This window comes from Macaca thibetana, chromosome 3, assembly GCF_024542745.1.
Source record: "Macaca thibetana thibetana isolate TM-01 chromosome 3, ASM2454274v1, whole genome shotgun sequence".
Classification (NCBI taxonomy): domain Eukaryota; kingdom Metazoa; phylum Chordata; class Mammalia; order Primates; family Cercopithecidae; genus Macaca; species Macaca thibetana.
In genome coordinates, this window is record NC_065580.1 from 21,062,516 (window position 1) to 21,081,967 (window position 19,452).

General features: G+C 43.3%; 1 protein-coding gene across 1 annotated transcript in view; it reads left to right on the forward strand.

Annotated features, from left to right (window-relative positions):
- Nucleotides 1–19,452, forward strand: part of CREB3L2 (cAMP responsive element binding protein 3 like 2) — a 127,649-nt gene that overhangs the window by 62,399 nt on the left and 45,798 nt on the right. The window contains exon 2 of the mRNA XM_050785015.1: nt 11,267–11,483. Coding sequence (XP_050640972.1) covers nt 11,267–11,483 — 217 coding nt within the window. The remainder of the gene's footprint in view (nt 1–11,266; nt 11,484–19,452) is intronic.

The window sequence follows — 19,452 nt, forward strand, 5'->3', positions numbered from 1 at the left end:
GGTGGCTCAAGCCTGTAATCCCAGCACTTTGGGAGGCCGAGACGGGCGGATCACGAGGTCAGGAGATCGAGACCATCCTGGCTAACACGGTGAAACCCCGTCTCTACTAAAAAATACCAAAAAAAACTAGCCGGGCAAGGTGGCGGGCGCCTGTAGTCCCGGCTACTCGGGAGGCTGAGGCAGGAGAATGGCGGGAACCCGGGAGGCGGAGCTTGCAGTGAGCTGAGATCCGGCCACAGCACTCCAGCCTGGGTGACAGAGCGAGACTCCGTCTCAAAAAAATAAAAAAAAAAAAAATAACTCTCACTGTGGGGAATTTGGACATAGATTGAGTTATGTGGGAGGCTCTTAAGTGTGGGAGGGTTAAAAGCAAATATTTTTTGGCCTTGGCATGTGGGATAGACCAGGCAAAAAGCCCTGCTGGGCCTCCAGCACTCCCGTCCAAGAGTGCGGTGTAGAGTCTAGACTCAGGGATAGAAGTGGGGAAAAGGGGGAGGGAAGAATTGGTGGTCCTGATGGCAGCTGCTCTCAGCATCCCAGTCTCCGTGGCTTCCCCACCACAGATGATGAGAACAGAATCACAGGTTCTATACTGCCTCAGCCTTGAACAGTTGGCTTGATCATGGCTTTGATGGTCTTTCACTTGTTGGTGAGATTCAGCTGTCTGTTGCGGCAGAAGGAAGGGGCAAGAGGACTCAGGGATGGTTTGAGTTTCTTGAAGCAAATCAGAGGACTTCTCCACCTGATACGGGTATTTCTGGAACAGCTCTGCGTGCTCTAAAAGGATCCTGAGGGTTTCCTCCATTAACATGAGGAGACTGCCCTTTTCTCAGGCCCAAGTTACAATTTAAAAAGCATTTTTGGGGAACAATTAGAAATCTGAGCTCCGAGTTCTCTGTGTTAGTGATTGGGAGACAGCAGGGACTATGCTGAACGTGCCTGGGAAGGGGAGAGCAAAAAGGAGTCCTGCCCTACTCCAGGCTGCCCCACTGTCTCCACCCTCGGGATAATTCTCCATCTTGTGAGGATCACATACAGTCACAGTGTGCAAGTGTTTTGTTGTATGTAAATACTATGCATTGAACATGGAAGGTGCCATTATTATTATATTTTCTTCGCAGTATTTTTATTCGTGTTGGTACTTGTTGGATACTCTTGGGCCTTGGAAGGACAGGTCCTACCAGGCTAGAGGCTAGTTTGGGTTCAGAAAGAATGAAGAAGTGCATTTTGGGGGCATTTGCGGCTATATGTGTAAATAAGCCAAGAAGGAAGCAGATTGAATTTTTGTGTGCTAGCTAATTCTGAATCTTGCAGCTCTCCTTGGTTATCAGGAGCCACCTATGGGATATTTCTGCCTTCATCTCATTAACTGATTTATTTGTATTGTGGGCAGATGCTCTTAAAATGAAACAGTGGATTTTTTTTTCCATATCAAATTCTAATAACTGCTATAGGCCATTCAGGATTGGCATGCATTTGGGAAAGTGGATCATTACTTGTTTTAATGATGAACAACTATGTAGTTTAAAAGGAATTAGTGTGGTGCATGACCCTTGAAGCAAATATCATATGTAAAAATTCATTTTTACATAACATATACATCAGGAATGAGTTTTAAAAAATAAACCATTTCTGGCCGGGCACGGTGGCTCATGCCTGTAATCCCAGTACTTTGGGATGCCGAGGCGGGCAGATCACAAGGTCAGGAGTTCAAGACCAGCCTGACCAACATGGTGAAACCCTGTCTCTACTAAAAATACCAAAATTAGCTGGGTGTGGTGGCGCACTCCTGTAATCCCAGCTACTCAGAAGGCTGAGGCAAGATAATCGCTTGAACCCGGTAGGCGGAGGTGGCAGTGAGTCGAGATCACACTGCTGCATCCCCCGCCTAGGCAACAGAGTGATCCTCTGTCCCCAAAAAACAAACTCCCATTTCTGAGAGCAGTTTGAGGTTCAGAGCAAAATCGAGCAGAAGGTACAAAGATTTCCCATATGCCCTCTGCCCCACGCATTCATAGCCTCCCCATTGTCAGCATCTACCATCATATTGGTAGACATGATGGTAGATACATTGACACATTGTTATCACTCAAAGTCCATAGTTCACATTAGGGTTCACTCTCATGTACATTCTGTAGATTTGGACAAATGTATAAAAACGTGTCTCCACCATTATAATGTCCGTGTCAGAGTTTCACTGCCCTAAAAATCATCTGTAGTCCACTTATTTATTCCTTCTTCTCCCAGGATGACTCCTTTTACAAAATATCGAATATACCCTACCAATGTTATACCAATATACCCTACCAATGGATTTATAATAGGTTTCCTTTAAATATCATCTCTCAATGCCTTTATTGCTTAATCTGTTTCACATACTCCATTTATTCATCTGGATACTACCAAGCAAGGTGTTTATTTATTTATTTACTTGTTGTAATAAGGCCCTTTAAATTTAACACAGCTTTTGTTACTGCTAGTGAAATTTTGGTAAAGGAAATATCACTTCAGAACAAAACAACCCTCCCTAAAATAACCCCTGCCACAAACCTCCAAACCTCTGGTGTAATAAAGAGTTCCAAACTCAGCCCCCATTTTTTAAAATTTAAAGAAATAATGTAATATGCCTACATTTTTCTACTAGAAAAGAATTGGGTATCCTTGAAATTTTACTGTCGTGGGGTTTGACTTGTGAGCCATTTTTTTTCTTGGGACTTTGACAAGGTCACCTTTTTACTCCTGGTTGGCATCTGGCCCTTTTCTGTGTGTTGTGTGCAGGGTACTTGTGTGAGAGCCACTCAGGTCTATGGTGCACTGGTTTTGAAGGCAGTTCCCTTCTCTCCCTGCAAGGGGAGGAGGGAGGGTGGCCTAGGGGATGCCAGGAGCCCAGGGCAGCTCCTCCCTGCCTGAGCAATACAGTCAAACTGTGTTTTGCTGCAAGGGGGCCTTGGTTTCTAATGTGAATTTGAGGTGTGTCCTCTGAATCATTTATGGAGAGGGTCAGCTTGCTCCCGCCACACTCACTACTTCTATGGCTCCAGTCTTTGGGAGGCATTCTGTGCTCTAGGCAAGGCTCCTAGCCACGATTTTTAAGTACAAGGCTTCTTCTGCCTGCCTGAGAACTGTCTTTTCAGCCAGAGACTGGCTGCAAAGCATCCCTGTTTCCCAGGGGGCAGGGCTGGGAATTGCATGCTTGGGGAGCTCAGACGGAGCCCAGGCAGGCCTTGGGCCTCTTGCTGCCAGCCCAGCTTCTGCTTTCTGAATCCTATTACCTGCCGTGCCTACCTGCTTCACTGCCCCTGGGCAGGTGTTACAGGGGCAAATCTAAACAAACCCGTGAGGCAGAAAGAGGGTGTTCTCCGTCCTCCTTTTCCCAAGTTGAAAAACCTTTGTAGCTCCATTTTATGTTGCCTGCAACATTTTAGAAAATGATAGGGTAGTAGAGCTGAATAGGTTGTTAGCAATGACCTATAAATATCCCTCTGTTATTACTGCTTTCGCTGCTGGCAGGGTTTAACCCGGGATCCATGGAATCCCCCTGCTGTCTGCAGACAGACTTCAGGGGCGGGTCAACCTCCTGAAATACTGGGCTGTGTTTGTGTGTATGTGACTGTGAGCATTTCTCAGGCAGGACTGTCATTAGATTCCCAAAAGGAACATTAGATTCTCAGGCAGGAGCATTCATTAGATTCCCAAAAGGGTCCAAGAAATTTAAAAAAGGTGAGAAAAGATGACAAACTACTGAGCAGGTTTAAAACCCCAGTACCCATACACTCACACACTCACACACACACACACACACACACACACACACACACACACACACAGAGGTTTACAGATAAGGAAACTGAATCTAGAAGAGGCAGAGTGACCACCAGGGAAGTGCAAGGCTGGGACTAGAACTCCTGTCCCTAACTGGTCCGGTGCAGCGCTGTTCTGTTAGCCTGTGCACAGAAGAGGCCTGTTGGGCTGACTATGGGATGGCAAAACTGCTTTAGAACACGCTCTACAAGTTCTCTGGAACATACATTCTGGATAACTCATTTTGCAGCTTGGGACAATTCTCTCTTTATAAGACCTTTATTCATCTTTCTGCCCATGCTCCCACTGTATTTGTTGAGTGGGTGAACCTCAGTGGAGAGTGCTGTATGGAAGACAGGTTGGTAGCTTTACGTAGCCAGTTATTTGAACTAAAGAATCATGAATCCTTCCTTTTCCTCCCACCTTGTTCCCCTTTCCTCACCCTCGTGACCTCAGATCTTAGGGCAGTTGTTAGCAGCAGGAGGTGACCCAGATCATAAACCACTCCATCCTTGCAAGCTACTTTGGCAGTTCATTAGTGACCCGAAAACTCAAAGCGTAAATGCTTCAGAGCCAAGGTAATTTTTTATAAAATAAGTAATTCTTGTAAGGGTAAAAATTTCTCCTAATTTATCTGATTTTCAAATTTGGATATACATTTTAAATGTTTGAAGACACTTATTTTTAACTGTTGGGAGATCTAGCCCTAATTTGGATTTATCTTCTATTTCGTTAAGATGTTATAGAATGATAGTAGATCCAAATGAGATAGTTGTTGAATGCAGCAACTATCTACGATCTATGATCTCTGATCTGGGCTAGGTCCAGAGAGAGGGGTGGGTAAACGGTTTATATCTGGACCATAGAGTTTGGAAGGCCTACTGATAAGATATTTAAGTAACTTGGCAATGAAAGGAACATCAAAGAAAAGGAAAAAATGTGTCAAATTAAGAGATACTTAAAGGACTTTACTTGTTTAGCGAAATGAAAGATCAATTCAAGGTGTATCTGTCTAGGGATGACTTTCTAAAAGAAGTACATTTGTTCTGTCTTAGGTAGTTTACTGATTGGTAAAGATGAAAATGAAAGCATATTCTAGGAAGAACAATGCAAGAAGCTGGTGTACAAGTAGAAAATGCCAACATTTTATTGTTTTAATTATGCTAGTTTTTCAAAGGAGCTTTTTTAAAGATTGCTATGCAGTGGAGTGTTAGGTGTATTACATGCATTATTTAGTTTAATTCTCATGACACAAGGCCGGAACTATTGTCAACTTCACTTTACCGGCATTATTGTTAACTTCATAAACCAAGGTTTGGAGTATGGAAATATCTTGCTCAGGCTTGCACAGCCAGGGTTCAAATTCAGGGCTGACTGACTCCAAAGCTCTATTGCCACAATGCCATACACTGACCATTAGGAATGGAATGAAGGTGTTGTGTTTATAAGAATAAAGGGAGACAAAACTTTCTGGGATAGTTGGAGGATGTTTAATGCAGACTCTTTAGATAATGGGGAGATAAAACCTGACACAAATGGGGCAGATAAAACTTGACACAATTTTTAAGGGAAGTTGCCATGTATATTCTCTGAACTGGGTGAAGAACATTTATGTTGTGAGGCAGGGGTTCGATCCTTTTAGGAGATTTCTTTCAACTCTGAGATTCTGTGATGTTACCTGAACCCTTTGGCAGAAATATCCTTTAAGTCCGAATAACTATCTCCATCCTTATTGCTGATGTATCACAGCAAGTGATACCAGGAGCCTGTCCTTCTAACAAACTCTTGGCATGTTTCTACAGGTTTAGTGCAGGAGACCGTGTGTTCATAGTGGATGACCGTCTGCGAGCCTCTCTTTATCTAGCTTTAGAGGCTGATGCAAATGAGGCAGCATGCTATAGTAGAAAGTGCCTGGGATTTGGAACTGGCTGAACATGGGATGGAATGTCAGTTTCACCTTTCATCAGCTGTGCATCTCAGGGCAAAATAGCTAAGTATCCTGAGCCCCAGTTTTCTCATCTGTAAATGGGGACATGTTTACCTTATATTAGGAAAACACCCAGCTCATTTTCTGAAAATCTAATATGTCAAGTACTTAGTCCATCAGACAAGTCTAGCACCTAATCCTGTCAACATCATCATCCATGATCATCACCATGATGGTTTTACACTTGTTACAACCTCTCCATACAGTTGGATTGTGAGGCTCAAATACCTCTTTCCTAGGATAAACAAGAAGGAAAAAATTCAGTGAATTTGAAATAAGAGTACCCTAGTTCAAGGTCTCTCAGTAGGGGACAGAGATCTTGGACAATGGACTAAAAGCCAATTTACAGGATTGTCATGAGTATTGAGTGAGGAAAAGGCTATGAAATTACTTTGTAAACCCATAAGGTTTGATTCAAATATTAGACAGAATGGTAAAATGTTGTTATGCCATTGCGTTTTGAAGGAATTAAACTAAAATCCCATAACCCTTGGGTTCACATGAGTAGTACTTTGCTAAAGCGTTTGCAGGATCCAGAAAGGCTTCCTCTTTGAGGCTCACTTTGCTCCTCTCTCTGGTTTTTGGCCTTCAGGACCATAAGGCCCCTCTCCAACTGGCTGGCATTAAAGACGGGCCCACTCTGGCCCGATCCTGGCACCAGCAATGGGATGTTGACCTGTCTGTTGAGTCTTGGAGCCCACCACTGCTAAGGAGACCCAGCTGGAGCTAATTTGCTGGGCTGAGTCATAGCATGTGGTTGGAACCGGTTTCTTTTCCATCACAAGGATCTCCCTGAGCCTACTGAGAGCTCACCACTTTGCTAAATTCCTGGGTGTGGGTGGGTGTTTAGGCATAGTTAGGCTTCTGAGGAGGATCCTTTTCCAGAGGGGAGGTTATGATACACTTGATAACAACTGCGAACGCTTCAAAACTGTCTATCATTAGGGCTAAATGGTTTGTAATATGAGAATTACTGCAAAATCCAAAGTGGGGGGAGTTCAGGGAAAGTTAGCAGAGTTAGAGAACATTTATTATTGGTTATCCAGGGGATGTTCATGAAAACATTCATTAGTGCTGCTCAGAAGAAAGAAAACAGAGTGTCAGCAGAGCGGGCCAACCTGGGCAACTTCCATGGGAAAGCCTGGCCAATCAAAGAGAGCCTTGCCTCGGGATAGAATGGGATTCCAGAGCTTTAGTGGCCAGCACAGCAGATCGGGACTTGACCTTGTAGTTCAGGGAACAAAACTGTAGCTTGGAAATACAGGGACTGTGGGTTTACCTCTTGCATTTGCATGTTGCATTCGGTTATTTATTTCTCTTTTTGTTAACTTAGTTTTGTCTTGAAAGGATCTCTGTCAAACAGTTGCAGAGTAGTCACCATCAGGCAACCAGGAAATTTGTCCTTGGGGAGCTAGTTAGGCAATCAAATGCTGACTTAGATTGTTGTATAATCAGGAAGTCTGGTTCTAATCTTAGCCTTGCCACTGCTCTGCGCCTTGCTGCCCAGAGTGTGGTCTGTGGAGTCACAGCTTTACCTGGGAGCTGATTAAAAATGCAGAATCTTGGGCCTGCTTAGACCTGTGAATCAGAAGCGATGGCTTAGGAGCCCCAGGTAATTCACCTGCACATAAAACTTTGAGCATTGACCTAAGTGGTAAACTCTGGTAGGGCATGGGCATTTTCTAGTTTCTTATTTATTATTTTGTATCTCCAGTGTCTATCTGAAGTTTAACACACAGTAGCTGCAAAATCCTTGAATCTTCCTCTTACCTTGGGCATATTTGAACTTCTAGGATCTTTGTAAGCTTCTAGGGACTTAACTGTAAAGTGGCGTAGGGAGAGGAGTGTTGAGTGGAAAAGGAGCCAGTGATTGAGAAACTGAGGTGACCATAGAAGGACTGGTGTTGTGAGTTTTGTTGTTGTTGTTATTTTTTGTAGAGATGGGGTCTTGCCATGTTGTCCAGGCTGACCTTGAACTCCTAGGCTCAAGCCATTTGCCTACCTCTACCTCCCAAAGTGTGGGAATTACAGGTGTAAGCCACCGCACCTGGCCTAGGTGGTAGTTTTAATATAGATGTTTTTAACCTACTAAGTCAAAGTCTATGAGGGTGGCTCATCAAATTTGTATGTTTTTATTTATTTATGCCTTTAAACCACATTCTGAAAGCAAAACTTTTGTGTTTTTGAAAGTTCCTTTCATGTTAAGGAATATTTTTTACAATATTACATATAGTAAAGAAAATGTAAGAGTTCCTCAAGAGGAAATGGATAAATACAATGGAGTAGAATTCAGATGTTTAAATCAATGAAATAGGGCTACATGTATAGACATAAATAAATCTAAAAAATTTTTTTCAATAAAAGAAAATTGCAGAGGATATATGAGATATGGTACCATTTACTTAACGTTTTAAAGAAGCCTATGTATAACAGATACATGCATATGTAGTAAAAGGATAAAGACCTGGATGGGAAAGATAAACACTAAGTCTGGCTAATGGTTAACTTTGAGACCGATGAAGGGAATAATGGGAGCTTTAACAGTCCTTCATGTTTTATTTTTTGAGAAAAATAAAAAGCAAAAAAAAGATTACAGCAGCAAACATGTAAAAATAAGATTTTTAAATTTTGTATTTAAATTTTTAAAAATTGTATTTATTTATTTTTAAGACAGAGTCTCACTCTGTTACCTAGGCTGGAGTGCAGTGGTGTGATCTCGGCTCACTGCAACCTCTGCCTTCTAGGTTCAAGTGATTCTCCTGCCTCAGCCTCCTGAGTAGCTCGGACTATAGGTGTGCACCACCGGCTAATTTTTGTATTTTTAGTAGAGATGGAGTTTCACCATGTTGGCCAGGCCAGCCTCAAACTCCTGACCTCAGGTGATCCGCCTTCCTTGGCCTCCCAAAGTGCTGGGATTACCGGCAGGAGCCACCAAGCAAGCCTGGCCAATTTTTTTTTTTTTTTTTTTTTTGAGACGGAGTCTTGCTCTGTCACCCAGGCTGGAGTGCAGTGGTGTGATCTTGCCTCACTGCAAGCTCCGCCTCCCGGGTTCACGCCATTCTCCTGCCTCGGCCTCCTGAGTATCTGGGGACTACAGGCGCCTGCCACCACACCCAGCTAATTTTTTGTATTTTTAGCAGAGATGGGGTTTCACCATGTTAGCCAGGATGGTCTCAATCTCCTGACCTCGCAATCCGCCCGTCTCGGCCTCCCAATGTACTGGGATTACAGGCGTGAGCCACCATGCCTGGCCTTTTCTTTAAAGACAGGTTCTCACTCCATCGCCTGGGCTGGAGTGCAGTGGTACAATCATGGTTCACTACAGTCTTGACCTACTGGTCTCAAGGAATCTTCCTGCCTCACCCTCTCGAGTAGTGAGGACTACAGGCATGCACCACCATGCCTGGCTAATTTTTGTATTTTTTTGTAAAGACTGTGTCTCATTATGTTGCCCAGGCTGGTTTCAAATTCCTGGGCTCAAGTGATCCTCTTGCCTCAGCCTCCCAAAGTACTGAGATTACAGGCATGAGCCACCTAGCCCTGCCCAGTTTTTTGTTGTTTTTTTTTTTTAAAGGAATGACTACATAATTGTTCATAATATGTATAATCTTTCTGAATGCTTAAAATATTTCATTATGAAATGACTAACCCAAATTTCCCTGGTAATCGTGATACAGGCAGTTGGCAAGTGGCCTTAAATACTCCTAAGGACCTTCCAGTTTGAAATGTATTTGTACTCAGACACCTCTCTCCCTGATCCTCTCTCTTGTTCTCATAGACAATCATGACTATTAGGACATACCCAAGTCCTGTAGCTTCCCTGCATTCTGTCCTGATGAAATGCCATGTCCCGTGTTTGTGATGTCAGTGAATTTCACTGTTCTGACTCTTTAGGGACCTAGCCTGCAGGGGCCTTCTCTCTGCTGTTCACTTTGCTTCTTTATTTTTTTATTTTTTATTTTTTTTGAGACTGAGTCTCGCTCTGTCGCCCAGGCTGGAGTGCAGTGGCGCGATCTCGGCTCGCTGCAAGCTCCACCTCCCGGGTTCTCGCCATTCTCCTGCCTCAGCCTCCCTAGTAGCTGGGATTACAGGCAGCTGCCACCACGCCCAGCTATTTCTTTTTTTGTATATTTAGTAGAGACGGGGTTTCACTATGTTGGCCAGGCTGGACTCAAACTCCTGACCTTGTGATCTGCCCACCTTGGCCTCCCAAAGTGCTGGGATTACAGGCATGAGCCACCACACCTGGCCCTATTTTATATTGTTATTATTATTTCTAATATAGTCAATAGCAATGATTCTAAACCAGGGGTGACTTTTTCACCTACAGACATTTGGGCAGTGTCTGGAAATATTTTTGATTTCACAACTGGGGGAGTGCTACTGGCATCTAGTGGGTGGAGACTGAGAATGCTACTAAATATCCTGCAATGCACAAAACAATGCCCACTCCTGCCCTTCACAACGAATAATCCAGTCCAAAATGTTATTAGTGCCAAGGTTGAGAAACCCTGCTCGGAAGATCCTCATACCATGAATATAGACCCATCAAGGAGGGAGAGTGGACGGGACTGCAGCTCCTTTAGAGTGGGACAGTGTCACAGCGCGTATGGGAATCCCAGGGAATTTATATGGGCTAGTTCTATATTATGTCCAAAGCATGATGGGGACTGGAAAGTTCATGGTATTAGAGATGAAGGATGGGAGGATATTAAGGAAAAACCAGAGAGGAACAAAGTCCAGGCCATGGGGAGACTAGAGAGAAGCCACCTCTAATATTTTTGGGCATGGCACCTTAGTGTAAACTGCACCTTCCTGCTATAGAAATAGAGGATTGCTTATTTAAACATATTAATATTATCAGTGCAAAATGTGGTAGGTCATGACAGCAAGGACCCCCAGTGAATCATGCCCCCCGCACCGTCCACACTCATCTGCATTGTGACTCTGCCATTCCTCTCATCAAGCAGTGGAGTCTGTTTTCCTGCCCCATGGGCGTGAGCTGGCCTTGTCCCTTGCCTTGACCAAAAGAATGTGGAGGGTGTAATGGTACGTGATGTCTGGGGCCACTCAGCTTTGGTTTTTCTCCCTCATGGAAGATTTCTGCCATCATGGGAGGAAGTCCAGCCTGATCTTCCCTTTTGAGAAAGAGGCCCAGGTGTCCAGGGGTCCCAGCCCAGCGCATTCGCAGCCAGCCTTCCCACTAATGTGCTGTGTCAGGGAACCCAGATGAAATCAGCTCACCCATCCAGCCTAACCCACTGAGGAGTGAGAAGTAATATATTAATATTATGGTTACCTTCAGCCACTAAACATTGGGGTGGTTTGCTACACAGCATGTGCTAACTGGACATTGTGTGTGTAGAGGGGACTTCATATCGAGCATGGACGAGGTAATTTGCCTTAGAATATGTGTGTAGGGTAACTATCACATCATGGTTAAGAGAAACTGAGTTCTTCCTCCTTTGTTTCTTGTAGCACTTCTCAGAACTTCTGGATGAGTTTTCCCAGAACGTCTTGGGTCAGCTCCTGAATGACCCTTTCCTCTCAGAGAAGAGTGTGTCAATGGAGGTGGAACCTTCCCCGACGTCCCCGGCGCCTCTCATCCAGGCTGAGCACAGCTACTCCCTGTGCGAGGAGCCTCGGGCCCAGTCGCCCTTCACCCACGTTACCACCAGTGACAGCTTCAATGACGGTAAACTCAGAGGAGGAGGAAGACCTGGACCTTAGCCCCTTTGGTTCTGAGCTCTTGAGGGTGCTGAGTGTGTATTATCTTAAAGAGGGTGTCAGCACCCTTGTTAGTGAGATACCTACAGTGTGTAAGGCCTTGTGCTTGGGCTGTGGGGAAAAGCAAAGAGGCACAGGACCCATTTCTCTACACTGCTCAGGTCCCCTGGGGACTTGCCGTAGCTGAAGGATAGTCATTACTCTCTCGTCCTGTGGCTTCAGCAGCAGAACAGCCTTTTGCAAATCAGCCCGGCCTATCTGGCTGGTCATTCCTGCCAGTACAGTAAGTCCATTGTTTCAAGGGGTCATGCCTTTTTTTTTTTTTTTTTTATTTTTTTTTTTTAATGAAAAAGAACCATTCCTCTATAGAAGCTTCTTGGGCATCCTCCTAACCCACTTCCATCATGTTCTATTGACCCCATGTCCCCCACCCCAGATCTTAGTGGACATTCCTAGACTTTCTTGTTGGTTACCCTTTCATGCCCATCATCAATGCCATGAGTGTGGTATTTGTTGAAGGTCTAGTTTTTCTGACCTTGGAGATATTAAGATGTTTTCACCATTACTCTACAGCCCATAATTGGTAAAAACTGTATCTTGTTCCAAACTCTCCAAGGCATATATATATCTTTTAAGTGTAATTTTCTTCTTTTCTTTTCTTTCTTCTTCTTTTTCTCTGTCCCTTCCTCCTTGCCTCCCTCTTCCTCCCTCCCTGCCTCCCTTCCCTTCCTCCCTTCCTTCTTTTCTTTTCTTTCTTCTTCTTTTTCTCTCTCCGTTCCTCCTTCCCTCCCCCTCGCTCCCTCCCTGTCTCCCTTCCCCTCCCACCCTTCCTTCCTTCTTCCTTTCCTTTCCTTTCCTTTCCTTTCCTTTCCTTTCCTTTCCTTTCCTTTCCTTTCCTTTCCTTTCCTTTCCTCTCCTCTCCTCTCCTCTCCTTTCCTTTCCTTTCCCTCCCTTCTTTCTTTCTTTATTTTCTCTCCTTCCTCACTTTCCTTCCTTCCTCTCTTCCTTCTTTCCTTCTTTCTTTTTTACACAGGGTCTTACTCTGTCATCCAGGCTAGAGTGCAGTGGTATGATCTCAGTTCACTGTAGCCTTGACCTCCCGGGCTCTCATGTAGTCATTCAGCCTCAGCCTCCCAAGTAGCTGGGGCTACAGGCATGTGCCACCACACATGGCTAATTTTTTTATTTTTTATTTTTTTGTAGAAATGGGGGTCTCACTATGTTGCCCAGGCTGGTTTCAAACTCCTGGGCTAAAGTGATTTTTCCTCCACAGCCTCCCCAAGTACTGGGATTACAGGCATGAGCCACCATGCCCAGCTTTAAATTTAATTTTCTATGTTTTGTTTTCTTAGAGGGATAACCAGCTATTTTAGTACTGTAAATTTTTAAAACTACATTTCCTACTGCCAGTCCAGCATATGCCTTCTTCTTTACAGGAGGATGACATGGTGAGGAATACTCACTAACTTGACCTTCTTGATGTTAGTGTTGACCTCTTGTTCTTATACCACTGTACATATGGCAGCATCTTTTGAAGATGGCTGCACCTATCAACCCATCCTCTAGGGATCTGTGCTAATGCTGTCCCTCCCCTTGCTCCCCACCCCCCGACAGGGTCTGGTGTGTGATGTTCCCCTCCCTGTGTCCATGTGTTCTCATTGTTCAACTCCCACTTATGAGTGAGAACATCTGGTTCCTGTTCTGTTCCTGTGTTAGTTTGCTGAGGATGATGGTTTTCAACGTCATCCATGTCCCTGCAAAGGACATGAACTCATTCTTTTTTATGGCTGTGTAGTATTCTGTGGTGTATATGTGTTACGTTTTCTTTATCCAATCTAGCATTGATAGGCATTTGGGTTGGTTCCAAGTCTTTGCTATTGTAAATAGTGCTGCAGTAAACATACATGTGCATGTGTCTTTATAGTAGAATGATTTATAATCCTGTGGGTACATACCCACTAATGGGATTGCAGGTCAAATGGTATTTCTGGTTTTAGATCCTTGAGGAATCGCCACACTATCTTCCACAATGGTTGAACTAATTTACACTCCCACCAACAGTGTAAAAGTGTTCCCGTTTCTCTGCATCCTCACCAGCATCTGTTGTTTCCTGACTTTTTAATGATCGCCATTCTAAATGGCATGAGATGGCCTTTTATTGTGAGGCCAAAGCATTCACCATTCAGTTCCCCCAGCTGGGGCTTTGTTTTCTTTATAGCCCTTAGGCTGTGACAGGCCATGCTGGTAATTTGCTGAGAACAGGCACGGTGGGTCAGATGTATTTTACAAAGGGTTTCTGATCCACAGCTCATCTTTTTTGAAGTACCAATGTCTTCCCTGAGTAAAAGTCACTTTCCCAGGCCAGCAAAAGCACTTTTCTGAGACAGCAAACACGGGATACACTTTGGGAGGCCAAGATGGGCGGATCATGAGGTCAGGAGATTGAGACCATCCTGGCTAACATGGTGAAACCCTGTCTCTAATAAAAATACAAAAGAAATTAGCTGGGCATGGTGGCAGGTGCCTGTAGTCCTAGCTACTCAGGAGGCTTTTTTTTGGTCACCAACTTTTTTGTGAGGATACTAGTCATTTAAGATGTGTGAAATCAGAGTGAAGCAGTGTGGATGAGTGGATGGGGAACTTGCCCAGCAAAGCTTTGTCTGGATCTATTTTTCTGAGTTGTGTGGATGGGCAGATGTTTGGGAACATAATTATTTTATTCATGTGAACCCCAGTTTGCATCCCCCTTAAGGTGGCGATCCGTGGGGTGGGGGAATCAATCCACGAGTATTTCTCCCAAATCCAAGTGCTCTGTTAGAGCAGATAACACCCTGATGGAGAAGGATGGTTTTTTTTAGGCAATACATAAATATGTAGCATGTATAGACAGCTGTATACCTTAAATTTAATATTCTTTGTCTGCTGTATGGGGATAATAGCTTAAGCAAAACTAGGAGTCCTTGTGTTCAGTGATGGATGGGGAATTAATATTTCATTATACCTGGGAAAACCAAGGATTCAGCTCTCCCTGTCCAGTTGTACTTAGATTAAATACAGTTCTTCTGCAATTGCTTCTAAGCCTGGAAAAAGAGTGATGACACACAGTTAAGTGGAAACTCCTTCCTAATTTATTAGAGTTTTTCTTCTTTTTTCTCCCTCTGCCTCCTGCTTCCCCTCTCTCCGTCTCCTTCCCACTAGAACTCTTCTCTTTCCCTCTTCCTCCTTTGCCCTTTTTCTCCTAACCTTCCCTTCCTCCCTCCATCCTCCACCTGAACCCCAGGGCAACTAAAAAGGGCACGCGCAGATGTTCTTATCCTATCATTCTATCACGGACCTCAGATGGACTGTGGACCCCTAAAACTGTATATAAAAATTTGGGCTATCTATATTTGTTAATTTTTTGAGAGTTATTGCATCTTTTCTTAGATTCTCAAAAGAGTTTGTGACCAAAAAAGTTAAAAATAACTGTTCCAAGATTCCACAGGAGTCATCTCTCTCAGGGGGACTTTGAGTGTGGACTTCTGAAACACTAGAGCTAAGGAACTTCACGTGGCCCAGCAACCACAGGAGCCAACCCTAGAAATGTAGGTGCAGGCTTCAAAACCAGCAGAAAGACATCCTACATCCAACTCAGCCATTTCTCCCTGTGATTAAGGCTGTGAACCAGACGCTAAGCAGGGTTTTCTGTTCTACAAAAAAGGCAACAACAACAACGAAACACCAAAAAAAAAAAGGAAGAAAGAAAAAGAAAAAAACGTGTAATGAGGTTAAGGGAAAAAAAGCAGAAGCATCCAAGCAAAATATTTGTGATACTTTTATGCTTTGAGAAACAAAAGCTTGCATTTGAATGACCAAGTCTTGTACCTCACCACATGGAGGTTGTCTTTATGAGTTACTGTATTTCAGTCATGTTCCTTTGTGTAATTCAATTGGGATGCTAGGTATGCATTTGCATTGTCCTTTAATATTGGTGTTCTTCCTAAAGAAGAAACTCTGTGGTGCTGGATGAGGGCTGTTCAGAGAGAACCAGACATGGCCCCTATCCTCTAAGATGATACAAGAACAGAGCTAAAGATTATATAGACTATCAACAGACCTTAGCATAAAATATGCTAATACAGAAGTGGTCTAATACTACCTTTGCATCACAAATGTAGTTAAGGGTGGAACAAAGGATCGTTAACTATGGCTGTCCCAGGTCTACAGGGACATGGATAAGAATCATCTTCCTCCTGATGAATTTAGTAGGGCTCTCAGTGGCAAGGGATGGCTGGATAGGCTGGTTCACTATGATACCTTAAATTTATGGAGCTGTGTTCTCAGGTGAGAATGAACACAGTAGTCTGTGAGGTAAAGGTGAGCGGACATTGCTGGGGCAAAGTCACATGGGGTAAGTGAGACAGCCTGGAGGAGGGCAAGGACTAGGGTTTGATCTCTGCCTGATGGGAAGCAGGGACTGAGAAACACAGGATGACGTTTTCTGGAGCTTAGAAGAAACACAAAAGATCTCATGGCTGCCATGTGAGAACAGGGAAGGTGTGCACAGATACAGTTATCCGGGGAGAAGAGGAAAGGTATATGTAACGTGATGGCAAAGAAAAAATGGGTTTTGAAATGATTTGATGAAACCTGCAGCAGGAAAAGCACAGGATCGAATATGCTGAGGAAGGGGCAGAGGTGAGTCAGAGATGACTTAGGTTTTTGCTTTGCAGTGTTGAAGAGATCTTGATGTTGACATGGTCCATGGAAGCGAGACTTGAAAATCACAGAAATGAGGTGCATAGCGGTGTCTTCATCACATGTAGTGTGAGCTGATGACAAGAACATCAGTCTGAATCATCGTAGAGTAGCCAGACTCAGGGGTAGAAGAGGAAGGTGTGTGTATCTACCGAGAGAGTCACCGGGTCCTCTGTCCTGCACGGCCAAAGAGAGAACCTGACAGTGACTGGGGAGGACAGGCAGAGGACCAGTTGACCTCTTCCGTCTGAAGCTTGGGTTTGTAATACACGCTATTTTGCTGTTCCTCCCCGTTTTTGGTGTTACCTTTTACTTTTTTCCAAACAGATAAAAACAATAATGATGTTTCCCCTTTTTATTTTTTGAAAAATAGTAAAATAATGACTTCTCTACCTAGCCATTGCCATGCTAGATTAGTATAAGAAAGCAATGTTCACATTAATCTAGCCATTACAGTTACTTTGGATATTCATGAATGAGAGTCATAACTTCTTCAATGAAGAAGAAAGGATGTAGTAAATATTTTCTATTTTTACTATTATCACCACCTCTTCATGCCATTCAATAGTGAAAGTTATTTCAGGGTTAAGATACTCAGGAACGGGGCCAGGGGGAGATAGTCCTCTAACTTCCATTGGAGCATGTAGTGGGCTGTAGTTTAATATGATTCTGACACATTTAACTGAATTCTTGCCCCTTTCCCCAGCTTCCAGAGCCCAGCCATTATATTTTTCCTTTAAGAGAATTTTACATTAAAAAATTGGTCAAGATGTGCCAACTCCTTTGAAAATTTTCAAAGGGCAAACAAATGAAATGCTAAAGGATTTAGATGAGGCATATTTATTTAATTTAAACAATTTTCTTTTCACTTTAGATATGTTATGTAAATAGTAAATGGATGTACAGTCAGCCCTCACTGTTCTTGGGTTTTGCATCCTATGAATACTGTATTTTCAATCAATGTTTGTTTAAAAAAAATCTGCTTGTGAGTGGACCCGCACGGTTCAAACCTGTGTTGTTCAAGGACCAACTGCGTATGTGTTTTTCTCATGTAAGTGGTAGTACGTCATCTGATTTCTCTTTTTAAGAATAAATGCCCATTCTCTCTATGTTCACATGTATATAAGTGTGTGTGTGTGTGTGTGTGTGTGTGTGTGTGTATTGTAAACCGAAAAGTATCTGATACAGGTCTCAATCAATTTAGGAGTTTACTTTGCCAAGGTTAAAGACATACCCAGAACAAATAAACACAGAATCACAGAAATAATCTGTGGTCTGTGCCTTTCTGCAAAGATGACTTTGAGGACTTCAGTATTTAAAGGAAAAGTGGCTGAACAGGAAAGAGGGAGAGTGTGGTAATCCACATGTTGCAAGAGAGAAAAGGAGCAGGTGGGGAATAGTCCATTACGCATTCATCTCGTGCTCAGTAAATCAACACTTTTCATTAAGATAAGATGAATGTTAAGCTGGGTGCTCATGACTGTGATCCTAGCACTTTGGGTGGCCGAAGCAGGAGGATTACTGGAGCCCAGGAGTTTGAGACCAGCCTGTGCAGCAACACAGTGAGACCTCTTCTCTACAAAAAATAAATAAAAAAAAAATTAGCTGGACGTGGTGACGTATGCCTGTAGTCCCAGCTACTTGGGAGGCTGAGGTGACAGGATCCCTTGGGCCTGGGTGGTCAAGGCTGCAGTGACAGAGCAAGACTGTCTGAAAAAAAGAAAAAAAAAGGTCAACATGGAGTGTCTACTTGTGGAGATCTTTAACCTTTTATCTATAATTGTGCTTAGGAATAAAAGGAAAGGTAGTTTCTTGCATGACTCAGCTTTCAGCTTGATTTTTCCCTTTGGCATAGTGGATTGGGGTCCTGAGTTTTTATTTTCCTTTCATTATATATCAAGATAATGCCAACTCCCAATTTAGGGTTTTTGGTTGGTTTGTTTGTTTTTTCCTTTCTTTCCTAGGAACCTGTATCCGTTCGTGCTTATCTACGTGGCACATATGGAAAGGATGGAACACCTGCATTTTGGTGTTGCTGTTACCTTGGCTTTGAGTTCGTGTCTTTTTCAGTCTCTTTGTCCATCTCGATGATTTGATAACTTGGCATCTAGCCCCATTGATCATGGCTGCTCCGTTTTGTCTTTGGATGTAAAGGACTTGCTTCTCACCACGATGGTGGCTTGTTTTTATTTTCTTGGCGACAGCTAAGTGGTGAAGCTGAGGAAATGTGCCAGTTTGACCTTTGACAGGAAGCTGTTTGAATCAGCTGATATGGGGGGGGCGGGGGTTGTTCTTATTCTTCACACTGTGGACTGCTAAACTTTACCAGGGATGTTTTTCATCTGAAATGACACTTAAAAGACGTATAAACACAATGCAGAAAGAACATTTTTATTTTTTCCACTCGGTATCTCAGCTTCAAGTTTTAGAAATTAGAGGGTGTACAGTGTCTACTGACTCTTAACGTTTGTAGTTTAGCCAATAACTAAGACATCCAAGGATAATTCCAGTTCTAAGCCAGGGTAGCCCTACTGTTCTTTTTGCCAATAAAGTAAAACTACAAAAATAAGGTCATGGAGAAACATTGTGTTACATATTCTGCTCCTTCTCCTAGACTCTGTCCTTCCTTAACCCTCACTTCATAGATTACATTTGTCATTTTGTTTTCTGTGATTTGGTATTTATTTCCATTGAGTAAGAAAGTACAAGCCAACCTCCAGTAGTTCAGAATAAAAGCTCTTTTCTTTCATTTCAGCTACCACTGGAATGCTGTTCTCACCAAACTACTTACTGGCTGACTTTCTTCATATGAAGTCATTTCATATTTTATGATGTAACTAGTAGGTCCGATCAGCCAGTCTACAAATATTTATTGATATGATCCATAGTTGATGGTTCAGAGGAATTATTTTGGAAATGAATGTAGTAATTTTATTGTAATAGATTCTAATGTAATGGGTTTCATTTATTTTTCATACATTCGGCTATATTGTATCGGCCAGCTCTGTTGCGGCATAACAAACCACCCCCAAACGCAGTCACTCAGTCATTTATTATGGTAATCCACGTGTCTGTTTCTGCGTGGGGGTCAGCAGAGTTGTTCTGCGAGTTTCAGCTAGATTCACTGGCATCTCTGAGGTCAGCTGACAGTTGGCTAGTCTTGGCTCAGCTCCTCTGGGGGTGACTGTTCTCTGTGGCTG